At 39.5% G+C, this 15762-nt stretch overlaps 1 protein-coding gene and 1 long non-coding RNA gene across 2 annotated transcripts in view; both read left to right on the forward strand.

The window, feature by feature from the left end:
• The window catches only part of tpcn2 (two pore segment channel 2), a 43697-nt gene that overhangs the window by 21603 nt on the left and 6332 nt on the right, over positions 1 to 15762 (forward strand). The window contains exons 11-15 of the mRNA XM_079666901.1: positions 2909 to 3000; positions 3116 to 3197; positions 4570 to 4659; positions 5026 to 5145; positions 5910 to 5969. Coding sequence (XP_079523027.1) covers positions 2909 to 3000; positions 3116 to 3197; positions 4570 to 4659; positions 5026 to 5145; positions 5910 to 5969 — 444 coding nt within the window. The remainder of the gene's footprint in view (positions 1 to 2908; positions 3001 to 3115; positions 3198 to 4569; positions 4660 to 5025; positions 5146 to 5909; positions 5970 to 15762) is intronic.
• Positions 6970 to 11923, forward strand: LOC307030453. The gene is made up of 2 exons (XR_013805664.1): positions 6970 to 11603; positions 11824 to 11923. It is a non-coding gene; the product is annotated as an uncharacterized lncRNA (long non-coding RNA).

The raw sequence follows: 15762 nt of genomic DNA on the forward strand, positions 1-15762 counted from the left end.
TGGAAGCCACTGGAAGCACAGTGCTATTCTTTTTTACTTTCCCAGGCATGCGTTGGTTTATATTAATTTCAGTTTTAGAAAAAATCCTTCAGCTTGCTATGAATGGTGAAGTCCATAAAACATAATTAAATGTGTTTAGTTTAGGTTCTTTTTGAAGCCAAACTGTAACACATGTATACAACAACAAAAAAACAATGGCTGTCCTGGAAGGTAGGACCAATACTTATGGAAATGGTCATCAAAATTGAGTTTGTAGTAGTGCCTTAATAACATGTACCTGTATACCTTCAATTCCATGTGTATGGTCCTTTAAGACTCCCAGGTCACCCGCCTACCTGGCAACATCTCTGAAACAGGTTTCTGAGTTGTGACTGCCATCTGCTGGAATATAAGGGGTAGCTAGCTGGGTTTACCATTCTGACCAAAATAAATGTCATGAGTCAGTTCACACGCAGAACAAAAGGGGCGCAAGTAAGGATAACACATGCCTAGCTTTATTTAAAGGTAAAGCTGTAACAGAAATCATGTCTGCAAGAAACAAAGGGGAGTGTAAAAATACAAAGAAAAATGTCAAAGACTAAATGAGGAACAACTGCGACGGCTCAAAGAAACACAGGCAGAAAATCCATGAGGGAACATGGGGGATAACTAGTGATGGCAGTTTGACACTGAAGCTTCGATACGTGCTTCAAACCCTGGTTTTCCTATTCCATAGAAGCAGTGCTTCGAAGCTTGCTTCAAATCATGTGACATATGACGTCCGAAGCAGCAACTGCTTCATCTCCTGAATGAATCAACTCACTGGTTCGTCGTCCAATCAGGTGATTCAATGCACTGCTTCGTCTCGATTCTGACAGGTTAAAACAGTTTCGAATTTAAGCGCTTCAACGCTTTATAACCGCTCTAAACAATGCGCAATGTGTGGGTTGTTGTCGTAGTTTGCGTTGTTGCTGTTGAGTTGTTGTTGGTATTGCATTTGTATTGGATCATTATAGAGCAAGCCAGGAAGAAAGATAGGTCGTTCTGGCTCGGGAAACACTTCGAAATGTGGAGAAGTTGTGAACAAAAAGACAATTATGAGAATTTAAAAAAAAAGTTCAACAGTTTAAAGAATAGATAGCCCAGTGGATAGAGCCGGCGGCCCGCATGAGGCGACGACCTCCACGCAACTGGTTTGAATAAATATAACTGATAAAAGGCCCTCTCCGGACAGAAAAATGCCTTTAGAAAAATACAAAATAAAAAGAATAATGTAGGCTACCTCAATAAAGAACTTTGAGTGTTCCCCATCCCCAATGTAGATATCTACTAAACTACAGCATACAAATACAGAGAGTAATGTAGGCCTGTTATACTGAGTAATATATATTTAACACTCTGCTTTCTGCACCGCGTCGTGATGAAAGCAGTTACTAAAATAATATCCAGGGGTTGCATGCTGAGCTGATTGGCTGAGATAAGTCCGGCCGTGCGTCACGACTCCACCGTTCCCGGAAATGCATCCGCGGAGGAGCCGTGGAGGAACCATCAGTGAATCCTCGATCATAGCTCCTCCAAAGAGCCTCGTCGATGCTCGGTCCTCGATGTGCATTTAGAGAAATGAGATGTCCTTCAACATGGCGCGCTGAAATCCATTTCTGGATCGCTACCGGAGGACCGAGGAGTCGAGGAGGGAAAATTAGAGTATTGAGAAGCCTTCCAAGACAGGAAGTGAAACCCTACATGACACAAGAGGTTAATCTCAAGGTTAATCTCAATGTCCCTCCTCGACTCATCTCTCCCCCTCCTCTGGGACTTGACCCGGAAATGTATCAAGACACGCCATGTTGAAGGACGTCCCAATCTCTTAAATGCACACAGCGGAGTCGAGGAGGGGTGAGGGAGGATACACGAGAGCAGACTACGCGGAAGTGTTTTCACTACTCGCGTATAAAAGCCCCGCCCCCACCTTCACAGCCTCTGCTCACTGCAGCTGATCTTACCGTTAAAGGAGGATCAGAGTCATTAAATGTTTAAAGTGCTTCATTAAGAGTAAAATATATTAATCTCTTAAACGAATGAGGAGATCATACTCTATAAAAACATTAAAGTGTGGGAAATATACTTACAAATTCAATAATAATGTTTTGATTACAAAATAATAACTTACAGTTCTTACTTGTGGTTTGTGATGCATGTGTGGCAGACCCACAGAACGTCAGACATTTAGGATGTATACAAATACGGGTAGAATAACTAATACATATTTTAGTGATTTGTGTCTCTCTTCTGTAGGACAAATTAAACAACAACATCCAATACAACAGTTGATCTGAAACAAGCTCAAATACCATAAGGAAATGAATCCATCAATTATGATTATTGTTGTGATTATAATTATAACTTAAATGAAATGTTATAGCTGGAAAAACCAATACAGGACTGAAAGTAATACATAGAAAACTATAATAAAAGAGATGAATGGAAGAGATGGATGAAATCATTTCAATGAGAAACTAAACCCAAGGTTTGAAGGGATTTATGTGGAGAGTCCAGTGACAGGTGATACACTGCATGCACCAGAAGTAAAGGACGTTGTTATGGGGACGCTGGAGTGAACGAGGACATTCCAATTAATACCTGAGGACTCCTCTGTCCTCGTGTCTCTTCCTCGTGTCTCTCCCTCGCGTCTTACGGAGGCGGAGCTAAGACGCAAGGAAGGGACACGCGTGAGGGAAAGGAGGAGGTGAAATAATCAATTGAGATGAGCCTAAGGAGAGACTACTTTTGACAGTTCATCTTTAAATATCAAAAAGGCAATGTCATCTATATCTATACAGGAACCTTAAAAGGTAGCACAAATGCACAACTATTCTAATAAAACTACTTTGTCAAATGTGGGAATGATTGTGTTCTTGTTTTGGTCCAGATGTCGGTCCAAACGTCCATCATCAGGAGACGCCTCGGGATCCGAGCTGCTTTCCAAATCCTCTGCTGCCAGGGAGCGGAAAGGGCTGCTGAGTAAGACCAACGCATACTTCATTTTTATCTGTATTGTTTGTATTGTTCAGTCACATTCTTCCATTATATAAAATGAACAGAAACATGGAGAGAGTTGTATTGGTGTCTCTGATAGGGAGGGTGTGGCTGTCGATGTGATGCTGAACGTGATGTCCAGGGTCCAGATGAAGAGCTACTACAGAGCAGCTATCACTAAGGTCAGAGCTCACACACACACACACACACACACACACACACACACACACACACACACACACACACACACACACACACACACACACCAAAATAACGTGTTTTTTTGGGAATCCTAGAAACTTTACAAAAAAAACATACCTGCACAAACTGCTGGGAATCAGACTTCATCTTTCATATCAGTCTCCTTCTTAGTATGTTTTATTTTTCTTATATTCCCTTAAAATATATAGTGCACACACTTGTGAAGCAATTGCCAAAGTGCCTTGAACTTGGATATTGTGTAAAATCCAGCAGGGGGCGACTGCACTGGTTAAAAGAGGGTCAGATTGTATAGAAGTCTATGAGTAAAAGACCCTACTTATCACTGTTATTATTACTTATATTTCCGTGATAACAGTATTGTCTTAATCTCTTGTTTCAAGTGTTTTTCAATAAAGCATGATATGAAAATATTGTCCCATTTACAGTCAAATAGATGATATAGCAGGGAATGCTTTAGGGCGTGGCTACCTTGTGACTGACTGAAAGCTCGCTACGTTTAAAAATAAAAAGTGTATACATGTTAACTAGGAGACAAGATGTTGTCAAGACATTTTCAAGGTCACAGCCACATGATTTCTAGTCCTATAGTTCAGTAGTTTTTTTTTTTTTCTGTCTACATTACAATAAAATATAAAAAATAATTGATTAATTAATTTGAATAACTATTCAAGTTAGTAGCTATTAAAGGCATAAAAATACAGAAATGTATAATTCTTTCTTTAATCGAAATGTTTCTTCTGCCCGTAAAGTGTCCAAACCGGGCTTTTCTGGATAAGCGCATTTTTAAAACATAGTCATTGTCCATGCCGGTTTCAGATTATTTGTCAGAGTTGCTCCGATTAGATCAGTCTCCTCCATTTTGTAGATTATTTACGACTTTTGAATCCACATAAACACATCGGCAAAATCCGGCTTACTTTGAACATGTGTTTTAAACAGTTTAATCCCTTTGTGAATTGTTTTCACTTGCGCCGTCCTTTAATTTCTTCATTCAGCGGGAATCAAAACGAATGAATCCTGAGTCCAATAACCATCAAAGTCACTCCAATAGTGCTCCTTAATTACGCTTTCATCCTCCTTTAACAAAATACTTCACATTCATCTAATTTGTGACAGTAGTAGTAGCAATTTTTTGAGACTTTTAAACTTTAATTACCGCTGTTGTGTGTGTGGGGGGGGGGGGGGGGCGCAACTTCCAACAGGAGTCATTTGGGGGGGCTCTTGGGAAAAAAGGTTGGGAACCACTGCTCTAGTTTATGGGGGTCTTACAAGACATACAGATGACAGGATGCATCCTCACCTGACTGGTTCCTTTATGTCATGTGGATTCAGGAGGTTCAGCAGTATGCAGATGTTGGCTACATGGATAGAGAGCAGTTCAGGAAGATATTTGATGAACTGGATAAAGATCGCATTAAGGAGGTAAAGCTGTGCCCACAAGCTCTGCTGTTTACTCAACATTACCATTCACTTCTGTGTGTGTGTGTGTGTGTGTGTGTGTGTGTGTGTGTGTGTGTGTGTGTGTGTGTGTGTGTGTGTGTGTGTGTGTGTGTGTGTGTGTGTGTGTGTGTGTGTGTGTGTGTGTGTGTGTGTGTGTGTGTGTGTGTGTGTGTGTGTGTGTGTGTGTGTGTGTGTGTGTGTGTGTGTGTGTGTGTGTGTGTGTGTGTGTGTGTGTGTGTGTGTGTGTGTGTGTGTGTGTGTGTGTGTGTGTGTGTGTGTGTGTGTGTGTGTGTGTGTGTGTGTGTGTGTGTGTGTGTGTGTGTGTGTGTGTGTGTGTGTTCCTCCCAGCACCCTCCTTTGCCCGGGTACAACTCTCCAGTCCTGCAGAGACTCCAGAATATCTTCAGTCACTACTATCTCACTATCCTCGGCAACGCGGTGGCTCTGGCCAATGTCGTGTCCATATGTGTAAGTTGCACGCACACACACATATGCGTACATGTACTGTATATTAGCAAAATTGTTTAAGTCTGACAAATGTTAATCCCTCTGGTTATGATGTCCAGAGAAAACAAATTTCCCCTAAACACAATTTGAAGTGTATTAAAAATAGTCTGATTAGGTGAGTCAGCACAAGCAGCTCTTATAACAAGCGCTACAAGGTCCATCACTGTGAGGACAGTGGTCTGGTTATGGGGGCTTGAAAGTCCTCATAGGTGAATTAAGCTACATTTATCCTGGATGGGTCCAACCGGCAAAGATTTTTTTATCTGAAGAACATATTTAAAGCAGAGCTTGATTTGAAGTTGGCAGCAGCACAGCAGGCCTTTATTTACAATATTATGAGCCAGTAGGGCATACATGGATTTTGGTTGGTTAGCAAATAGTTTTTATTCAGTTTTATTTGATCTGAGTATCTGTAGGGCTAACACTGAGGAAGACAAACTTATGTCGTAGGCGTGCGTAATATATATATTTGTATACGTATGTTTTCTTTGAAATAACTCTACTTTTCAGTGCAGCATCTTCATATCTTAATGATGACATTCTTTATGTAGCCTTCCTATCCAATGTTTTCGAGCTTCTTTGACTGCAATTCCTCTCGCTTGTCTGAGACATTGAAACCTTCCCGGACACATTGACCACCACCAATTTTTAAATGTTTTGTTCTCACACTGTATCATCTGTCTACCATATGGCAATATTATATTTGTACATTTTGTGTGTTTCAGACCGTCCTGGTTCTGAACTCTGATAAGTCTACAGCAGAAAGAGACAACTACATCATGGAGGTGAGCATAGCCTTGTGGCTAATGTTATTATAATGTCTTATGGATGTTCATATACACCAGGGGTGGGGAACCTTTTTCCACTCGAGGGCCATTTCAATTTTTTCAACATCCTCCAAGGGCCGTACAAATGATTGACCTCTGCTTAAAAAACTAAAATCACAGCCCATTCATTTGGCCTTTCTTTCATGCTGTGCAAAGAAAAAGCAACCTCTTAATCCAGATACCTTACCATGACTCGCGTATGCATGCACGTGCACGGTTGTGGCATGACCACCACAACAGAAAGGTATGGACACAAGATGTGTGCAAATGTATTTAGTTTCCTATCCATGTGGACATGATTTAAGTGTGTGGGGGGTGGGGGATTTAACCTCCTCCTTAAGCTCCCCCGGGAAGATTTTTTTTTTAAATGTTGAAGTTAAAAGCATCAATCTGGTGCACTTTGAGAGCAAAATTAGGAGATCTATGGATACCTCTCTCAACACCCATATGGAACAGAACTGTAAGCAGATTTGTTTTTCTTCATGGATATTTTACAAATCACTCGCCTTTTAAACTGTAACAACTCTTTTTTACTGTCATATAGTATTTTATACCTGTTTACTTTATTCTCTGATTTTTTTATAACTATAATTATCATAAAGATGTGCCTTTACCTTATGGTTGTAGAAAAAGCTTCTTATATTCGTTAGCATAGCTAGCTAACCAGATGCTAATAACAACAAAGCTATTGACTGTATGATCAGTATGACAGATGAACAGATCGCCACTGGGCTTTCAACTACAGATACAGCCACGCAAAAACTGCGGCATTTGTACGGCTCCTTATGGGTTGCCATTTCTGAAGTGCCGGAGTGGCGTTCTGGTGCTCTCCGTCAGAACTGCACCCCTCCTGTCAGACGAGACATATACCACGTTAGGCTCGTGTTGTGTTCAAGGACCCTGACCTTGGCCAGGAAAAACAGGTACTTGTTTAATTATTTTGCGGTCTAGATTTCTTTAATTGTTTTCTTTTTACCAAATGGTCTCGCGGTCCGTATACGTCCCGGAGGCCGGAGGTTCCCCACCCCTGATATACCAACCCAGTCTCATGGCATTTCGTGTTCACCAACACGATTTTTAATCTATTGATTCGTGTTCACCAACACGATTTTCTCCTTTTTTTCGTGTTGCACAGCACGATTTTAAAAGCAATGTATTTCTACTGGTAATGTGTTTCGTGCCTGCAGCACGTCTTTTTCTCTGGTCGGGTCGTGGAAGACCGGAAGCTGTGTGGTTCATAAAAATAGGTTCTTACTCAATATCAAGCCACAATTATTGCTTTTATTTTAAATCGTATAATTTCGGACTTTTGTTTCCGTCTGTGAGGAAAATAAATGGGGCTCAGAGCCTCAGAATACTGAAATCTGTATTTTTAAATCTTTTTTTCCTTCTAATTTGTTATTCTTTTCAAAATAACACACTGTTATTTACTCACCAATAACACACAATTATCCTTGCTTTTATTTATTGGTTTCATTCCATAATCTCTGGCTTTTTTGGTGTCCGTTGTCGGTACCAGATGTGTTCGGGGTACCATATGTGTTCGGGGGCCGTCTCTTACCAATGACGTCACGCATTGTACGCATTGTGATTGGCTGTACGGTAATTTACCCAGGGGTGCTCGGGGGCAAATCACATCTACAGATCATGACGAACCGAATTGAATTATTCCTATGCTCCTAGCGTGTGAAAATGTTTGTGAAAAACATGTTAAAAAAACATGAAAACGGAGCATGGCTGTACGCCATTGGCTGTACGGCAACTCAAGAGGACCATCATACACGGTCAAATTCCGAACATTTAAACATAGCCTACACTTCATTCTTTACTTTGTCCGTTATTATATGTAGAAGATGAACTACCTCTCTGAAAGGTCCCAATGTGTTCATTTTGATGGGCTGTCTTCTGAGTGGTTAAACATCACTAATGATTTTCTGACTTCTGACTGCTTTGGATATATAATTACACCACAATTAGGTTTTACTATCACAGTGCACTGAGATTTGTGACAAACTGTAAAGCACTTACGCATCACTGTACACTGTAAACCAAGGCGGTTTTGCCATAACTTACTGTACTGAGGCTCAGTCACTGGTACATTTTCATTTACAAAGCCATGTTGGATAAAGTACCATCTTATATCTGCTCCCTGATCTCTCGGCAAATTGAAAGTACTTATTGCCTGAGATCTCATGCTGTGGTTTTATTAAATGTGCCAAGTGCTAGGACTGTCTTAGGGAAGAAAGCTTTTAGATGTGCAGCTCCACTAACTTGGAACAGTCTGCAAAAAGAATGTAAAATTACCAAGCTGGTACCACTACATGTTTTTAAAGCTCGGTTGGATGCTCCACAGTCAGATGCTGTTGGTACCTGTACATGTGGATAGATATGTAAATTGTAATCCCTGTAATTTGTTCTGTTGTTTATGTTTTTATGTCTTCATGTGGAACCTACTGCTGCAGGTCTCCCTTGAAAAATAGATCATTGATCTCAATGGGATTTTACCTGGATAAATAAAGGTTTTTAATTGAATGTCGAGCATTAACTGCAAGTCACTCAAATGCATAAACTGGAGAATAATTATGTTACAAGTGTTACAGAAAACATATCCAAGTGTAACAAACATCCAGTATTAACCTTACTGTTTTTTACTAACAGTAACGAACTAATAATTTTCATAAGGTGCATATTTATTTCAAACTCACAATATATATATATATATACAGTATCCAAAGTCTTTATGCACTGGTCAGAGGCATTCATGTAAAGCAGATCACCAGAATCCAATACTGGTAAAAACGTTGCAGTGATCAAATGTTTCCTTGTCTGAAAGGAGAAACCTAATTTTAAAACAACATTTTCAGTGTGTAACTTGAAAGATAAGTTCTGATCAATAATAAAACCTAGATATGTGTATGTAGTAACCTTTTCAATGTCAATGTCAGTCCCTTGAACAGTACAAATGTTGGGGAGAAAAGAAGTTAACTTTTTGCCATTTGAGAATATCATGAGTTTGGAGTTGTCTGCATTTAATACTAACTTGAGTTGAGATAAATGGGATGGAATAACATCAAAGGCAGACTGGAGGAAATCAAGACTTTGCTCTATAGAAGAGGATGAACAATAAATAACAGTATCATCTGCATAAAAATGGAAAGCAGCATTTGAAAAATTATTAGAGATTATTTACATACAGTATATGGTGAAATTATTGGTCCTAATATGGAACCTTGGCGCACACCCTTTCAAATCAAATCAATCAAATCAAGTTTTATTTATATAGCACATTTATAAACGATTTTTGGTCGAGCCAAAGTGCTGTACAAATAATAAAAATACCCTACAGTAAAGACATTTTACAGCTAATACAACAGCAGTTTGTTCAGAATATCAGTATGAGAAGAAAACGACACCCTTTGTCCTTAGACCCTCACATCGTACAAGGAAAAACTTCAAGAGAAAACCCACAGTTTAAAGGGAAAAATGGGAGAAACCTCGGGGAGAGCAACAGAGGAGGGATCCCTCTCCCAGGACAAACAGACGTGCAATAGATGCCGTGTGTAAATCGAAGAGATAATACATTTTACAACATAGGTAGACCGAATGTTAGGAAACGCATGGGTCTATAATAAGAGGATGAATCCAAGAAGATGTCAACAATCCTGTGGGAGCCTTCAGGGAGGCAGCACGACGAGACCACGACCCGAAGTCCACGACTTAATCCAGAACTCAGGATAGAGGATCCAGGATGCGGGACCACAGCAAGAGGATCAGCCTCGACTCAAGATCACATCAAGACACAAAAGAAGAAAAATTTGGCTGGGTTAATCGGAACATGAGAATACACAGATACAGACAGACAGAAGGAAGAACAAGCACTCCCTTTGGAGTGATTTTTTTTAAATATTGAAGTTAAATGCATCAATCTGGTGCACTTTGAGAGCAAAATGAAGAGATATATGGATACCTCTCAACATCCATATGAAACAACTGTAAACAGATTTACTTTGTCTTTATGGATTCGATTGTGGACTTGATTGTGATTGCTGCACATTATCCCTTACTTAATAAATACTTTTTTTGATAATCTATTATATAGAAAAGTATATCATATTGATATATAATATATAATTTATTGATAATATATAATATAATCAAATATAACAATCAAAACGAAATAAGTAGTATTAAGTATTAGGGCTAAGAAAATATTGTACATGTGAAATAGTTGTATGTATTGATTTAAATTGACATGCATACGCTAAGCAAAAAATAGTCCGTTGTTACTGTTTGAACTAACGTACCAACGGCACTGAACATATTACATATTACCTACCATATTACGTTATATACTTCTTACCTTCGATTTCTCTTGTTCTTCTCCTCATTCGTCTGTGTTTTTCTTCAAGTTTTATTGTATTGTTGGTCGAATGCACTTAAGCATCAGCTAAATGCAATGTAATGTAATGATCAAAAAACCCCTCTATAGAGAGGCGAAGTCCCTCCCCTTCCGGGAGCCTCCATGGGACCCCGGAAGCGGAAAATTATACATTGAAGTCAATGGAGAGAGAAAAGTTATCTTTTGATCCCGTTTGAATTGTGCCACGAATGACACATATGATGTTTGTCAATCTTAAACAATCATTTCCATGCAAAAAAAGTCACAGTTTGTCGTAAAAATGCTGAAATATAAGACTATGAATAATACGCAACTAGAAAGACTACAAATCCCAAATGCATTCTGGGTCGCGTAAGTGATGTCATAGGCGATAATGCTCCAAGACTGGTTGTGACTCGCAAAGCAAAGAGGAAGAAGAAGACTGATTTATTCCCTCCAATAAATATAAGAGATTGCTCCAATAAATTCACTTTTACAAGATGCCTGTGTGCTTTGTACGAGGTTGTAATCACAAAAGAGATCATACCACTTGCTCGTTCTATCGCTTCCCGTCTGATGAAAGGACCAGGAGTCGTCGGACCAAACATATCAGGTAATATACATGTTTTGCATGGAACATAGTCAAGTTAGCTACCTAGCTAGTAGCGAGCATGTTAGTTAGCATTATATTACATTACTTAGCCATGTCATTTGTATTAGCCTTAACATGAAGTAAACCAAAATGTTAAACAGTAAGAGTAGTCATGATGGTAAGTATTTTGTGAAACATTTGAAGAGTAGCCTATCGCCCCCTCCACCAGGTGCTAAGGGGGCGGGAGGTAGGCTAACGCCACATTAGTATCAGCGATCTTTTCTACTTAATGCTATCTGCACAAATGGTTAACATTGACCATGAAAAGATCAGGCAGTTCAGGGAGAGTCGAAGGAAGGCAGGCAGGCAGCTTTGCATGACATTCTTCTGGACGTGTTTCATTGTGATGATAGTGAGAGTGAGTCAATCTGTTTGTTGGAAAGACAGTAGTTGAGTGATTACTGAGAGAAAATTATTAAAAGAGATAATTATTCAGTGTTGTTACTTTAAAGTGTTGTTACTGACCTTTTTCTCTTTTATTTTATTTACCTCACCTGTAACTGCTGAGACCCTGAGGAACATGCACACTGGTCTGACCTGCTCTGGCAACCTGATTTCCACTGTACGTAATAGTATTTGGTTATGGTATATTATTTATATACATCATAGGCACAATATACCCCTCAGAGACACACATGTATTGAGTGGGATATTTTGCATTGGTCATGTGAAATCATCTTTACATACTAGAAAACTGTAGGAGCGGCAACTTGTTTTGAAATTGAATTTTTAATATCCGATAATAAAGTTGATCTGTTTTCTTTATTCTTCTCTCTTCCCAGCTCCATCCATCACCATCCTCTGTTCCTGCAGGTCCTGCTTGCTAATCAATATTCATATTTTTTTACACAATTACAAATAAAGTCAATGTATTGTATGACATGAAGTTGTGCTTCATTCTGAGTCAATAATAAATTCATTCTGCCTTCAGCTGCAAAATTATTGTGGACTGCACCGACATCCATGTAGCTGCCCCCCAGTAAGATGAACCAAGCAAAGTTGACACTCAACATACAGCTGTGCTCTTAAGTTTACATGAAGAATTTGTGAAATATTGGTAAAAACAGGTTTAAATGATTATTAGTAATTAATTATATAATTGTCTCATTGTAGACGAGCAGACAGGGAGCAGATGAGAAAAGCAGAATATGCAGCTGCCATTTTCCACATGGAAAAGAGAAAGGGCCAAGTGTATTTGAGTTGACAAAAGAGAAATCCCAAATACAAAAAATAAAATTATACAATTTACAGATATGTATACAAATAAATATATATCCTATATACACCATCATATATAATGATGGTGTATGATGTAGAAGGAAGTGTGGTAGATAACAAGTAAATATAGAGTTACATACAGATCCATGTTACAGCAAAAGATGGAATAACTAAGAAGCACGCAGTATAATAATAATTACACGCAACAATTAAATAACTGCTCAGCATCTCCACCACAGTCCCAATCTGCTGTGTCCTGTTTTCCTCCCCTCTGCATAACACCCCATGACACATACGAAACACAACGCAGAGTCCGAGGGTGTTAAGAGTATGTTTATTTAAATGTCCTCCTCTACTGGCCAACACAGGGAGCATATGCTGGGTGTAGAATTGTTCCAGGAGGAGGAGATTTCCATGCCATGCAGGGTCTTTGGGGATGGGGATGATGATCCCCCTCCTTCGTGGTCCACAGTAGCAGAGACTCCGGTCTGTGATGTGCAGCTGTTATATAATATACAATACATTTTTGAAAAACATTTGATCAAAAAATAAGGATTTGGTCAGGATCTGGAGTCAGTGTGTAGTTTATTAATTAATCAATGCTCTCTACATTAGGAAAACACATACCAGTGTACCAGAGGGAGTCACACACAGCTGTGCCTAGATAACCAAACAAATTGACAACAGGGATGCAAACTCATCAGGTATGAAAAAGGTGACAAGGATCCGAGCCCCCTGACCCCACAGAATATCGGCTTTAAAATGAGGAATAACAGAGGATTTTAGCAGTCATAACAACTAAAGCAGCAGTGTTAATATTAACAGAAACGCCATAGAGTCACATCTAATAGAAATATATAAAAAGCATTTATTTTAATTGTGTAGCAGTCAGTTTATAATTTTGGCAGCACTGTTGAGCATTTTGAAAATGTATTTTCATGCCTCTGTGCAAGGCTTAGTCTTTCTATCTTTATAGCCACTGGAGTAAAGTAACTAAGTTCATAAACTCAACAAGTACTATACTTGGGCACAATTTTGAGATACTTGTACTTTACTTAAGTATTTCAATGTTTTGCTACTTTGTACTTCTACTCCACTACAGTTCAGAGGTAAATGGTGTACTTTTACTCCACTACATGTATGTAATACCTTTAGTTACTTTACAGATGTGGATGAATGATGTGAAATATAATCAAGTGTTAAATCAGACTTTAGTTCCACCTGGAGTAAATCCACAAGCTACCCTGCCTGCAGTATACAAAGTCATTCAAACTAGCTGCACCTTTACCAGCTTTGATAACACTTTAATGATCAGTCATTATAAAACATATCATATTATTCTGAAATGGACCAATCTGCAAAATGACTACTTTTACTGTCGCTACTTTCACTAGATTTTGATAATAATACTTTTCTACTTTTACTTGAGGAACATTTGGAATGCAGGACTTTTACTGTAACAGAGTATTCCTACACTCTGGTACTTCTACTTTTACTCAAGTACAAGAACTGAGTACTTCTACTTTTAATCAATTACAAGATATATACTTATACCACCTCTGTTTATAGCCTATGAAAAAAACGATTAGAAAACGAAGGCTAAAGCTAACGTTAGCAGATAGTGACAATGTATGCTAGTTGGCTAGCTCAACGATAATATTGCGACGGGAAAAAAAAACTTGTCAGTGCACATCACGCTCTGCCGCTCCGACAGGGAGCTCTACTGTGAACACCTGAACGGCCCGTTCTAACAGCTGTTCACCAGCGGTCCAGTCTGTGCCACAGTGACTCCGGACGCACAGTTAATATTAACGAACGCACCGTAGGTAATGTAGCTGCTGAAGCTAGACCATCATCGCCGAGCAGCAGAGGCTTATTATACATCATGAGCAGAGCCGACAGGCAGGAAGACTCGAGCACACAGCTCGCGCTTCATTATAATATATAAAAAAAAGCTCGCGGCCGCACATTAATCCGGGTCCCAGACCCCCTCCCATACCCCAAAAATATTTTTATTGCAGATCTACAGGAATCACAAAAACGACCTATTTTGGATTCAAAACGGAGAATTTCGCCGAAAGGTGACAAGTTTGCATCCCTGGACAAGATAACCAAAATCCTTGAATCTACACACAGCAAATAAACTCAAATGACACAACGAGATGTAAAAAGGAGATCACACATATAGTCGATATAGAACTGGCCGCTTCAATCTGAAGAGCAACTAAAACAAAACACGGGAGTGTATCTTGTTCTTGTGAACACTAATGTTATCCACAGCATACACACACCACAAAGTTCTTAAGGAGAAAACTAGTTGCTAAAACAAAACACGTTAGTGTACCTTGTTAGCTAGCTGACATTAACCTTAAACATTGCACTCATATTACTCACTGAAACCTTGTAAAGCCGGTCCCGCATGCTGGCTCTTACAGAACCGCTCCCTTTCGTGTATGTACAGCTCTCAACATGCCCAGACTTGTAGTGATTTTTACCTCGTTTTATACTTTTTCGCCTCATTCTGAAAGAAACAGGTGAAATTTACTAACGTGACAGCCATCTTTGTGATGGTGACGCGTATTGTGCGAGACCAGAGACCTGTAGTTCACTGAGCGGTTTCACACAAAAAAAATTGTAACTTCACAGTTTTACGACACATTTTTATTTTTTTGACTTGCAAAATGTTCTTTTAATTTGACAAACATCATATGTGTCATTCGTGGCACAATTCAAACGGGATCGAAAGATGACTTTTCTCTCTCCATTGACGTCAATGTATAATTTTCCGCTTCCGGGGTCCCATGGGTCGGAAGTAGATGGGCGGGACTTCGCCTCTCTATACGTCTAGACAGCGTGGGTAAATTACCGTACAGCCAATCACAATGCGTGACGTCATTGACGTCATTACGTCGTGACGTTGTACGTCGTGACGTCACTGGTAAGAGACGGACCCCGAACACATATGGTACCCCGAACACATCTGGTACCGACACCGTCAGGAACTGAATTTCAAAATAAAAATAACCGGAAACAGACGTAGGCCTCTAGGAGTTTAGGACACTACACTACCCATAATCCCCAGCTATCGTTTAGGACTACAGTCCCTGTGTTTAATCTTCAAGCGCTGGGATTGGATGTTGGAGTGGCAGTGCACTAAGGTTACGCCGAGCGTCAAACAGCTGTTTGAAATGGAACAAAACCACGCCAGACTATCCAAAACTGGAATCGAACACCCCCCCAGAACTACACATGCTGGCTATTGTGTTTCACAAAATGTTCCATGGGACGTCTCTACTGAACGTTTTCGTTTTCCCCACAATTAGAAGTTGCCAGTATTAAACACATTGGTGTTATCAAATGTAAAACATATAATTAATAAATGGGTGAAAATCGCTTGTGTCCATAATGCGCAGCATTAATATATACCCACATGACAGCTCATTGTTACTTTGTAATTCTACTCCACAATTCAGAGGTTAACCTGATTGCAAAGTGCCAACAAT

The sequence above is a fragment of the Notothenia rossii genome (assembly GCF_949606895.1).
Source record: "Notothenia rossii genome assembly, chromosome: 2".
Taxonomy (NCBI): domain Eukaryota; kingdom Metazoa; phylum Chordata; class Actinopteri; order Perciformes; family Nototheniidae; genus Notothenia; species Notothenia rossii.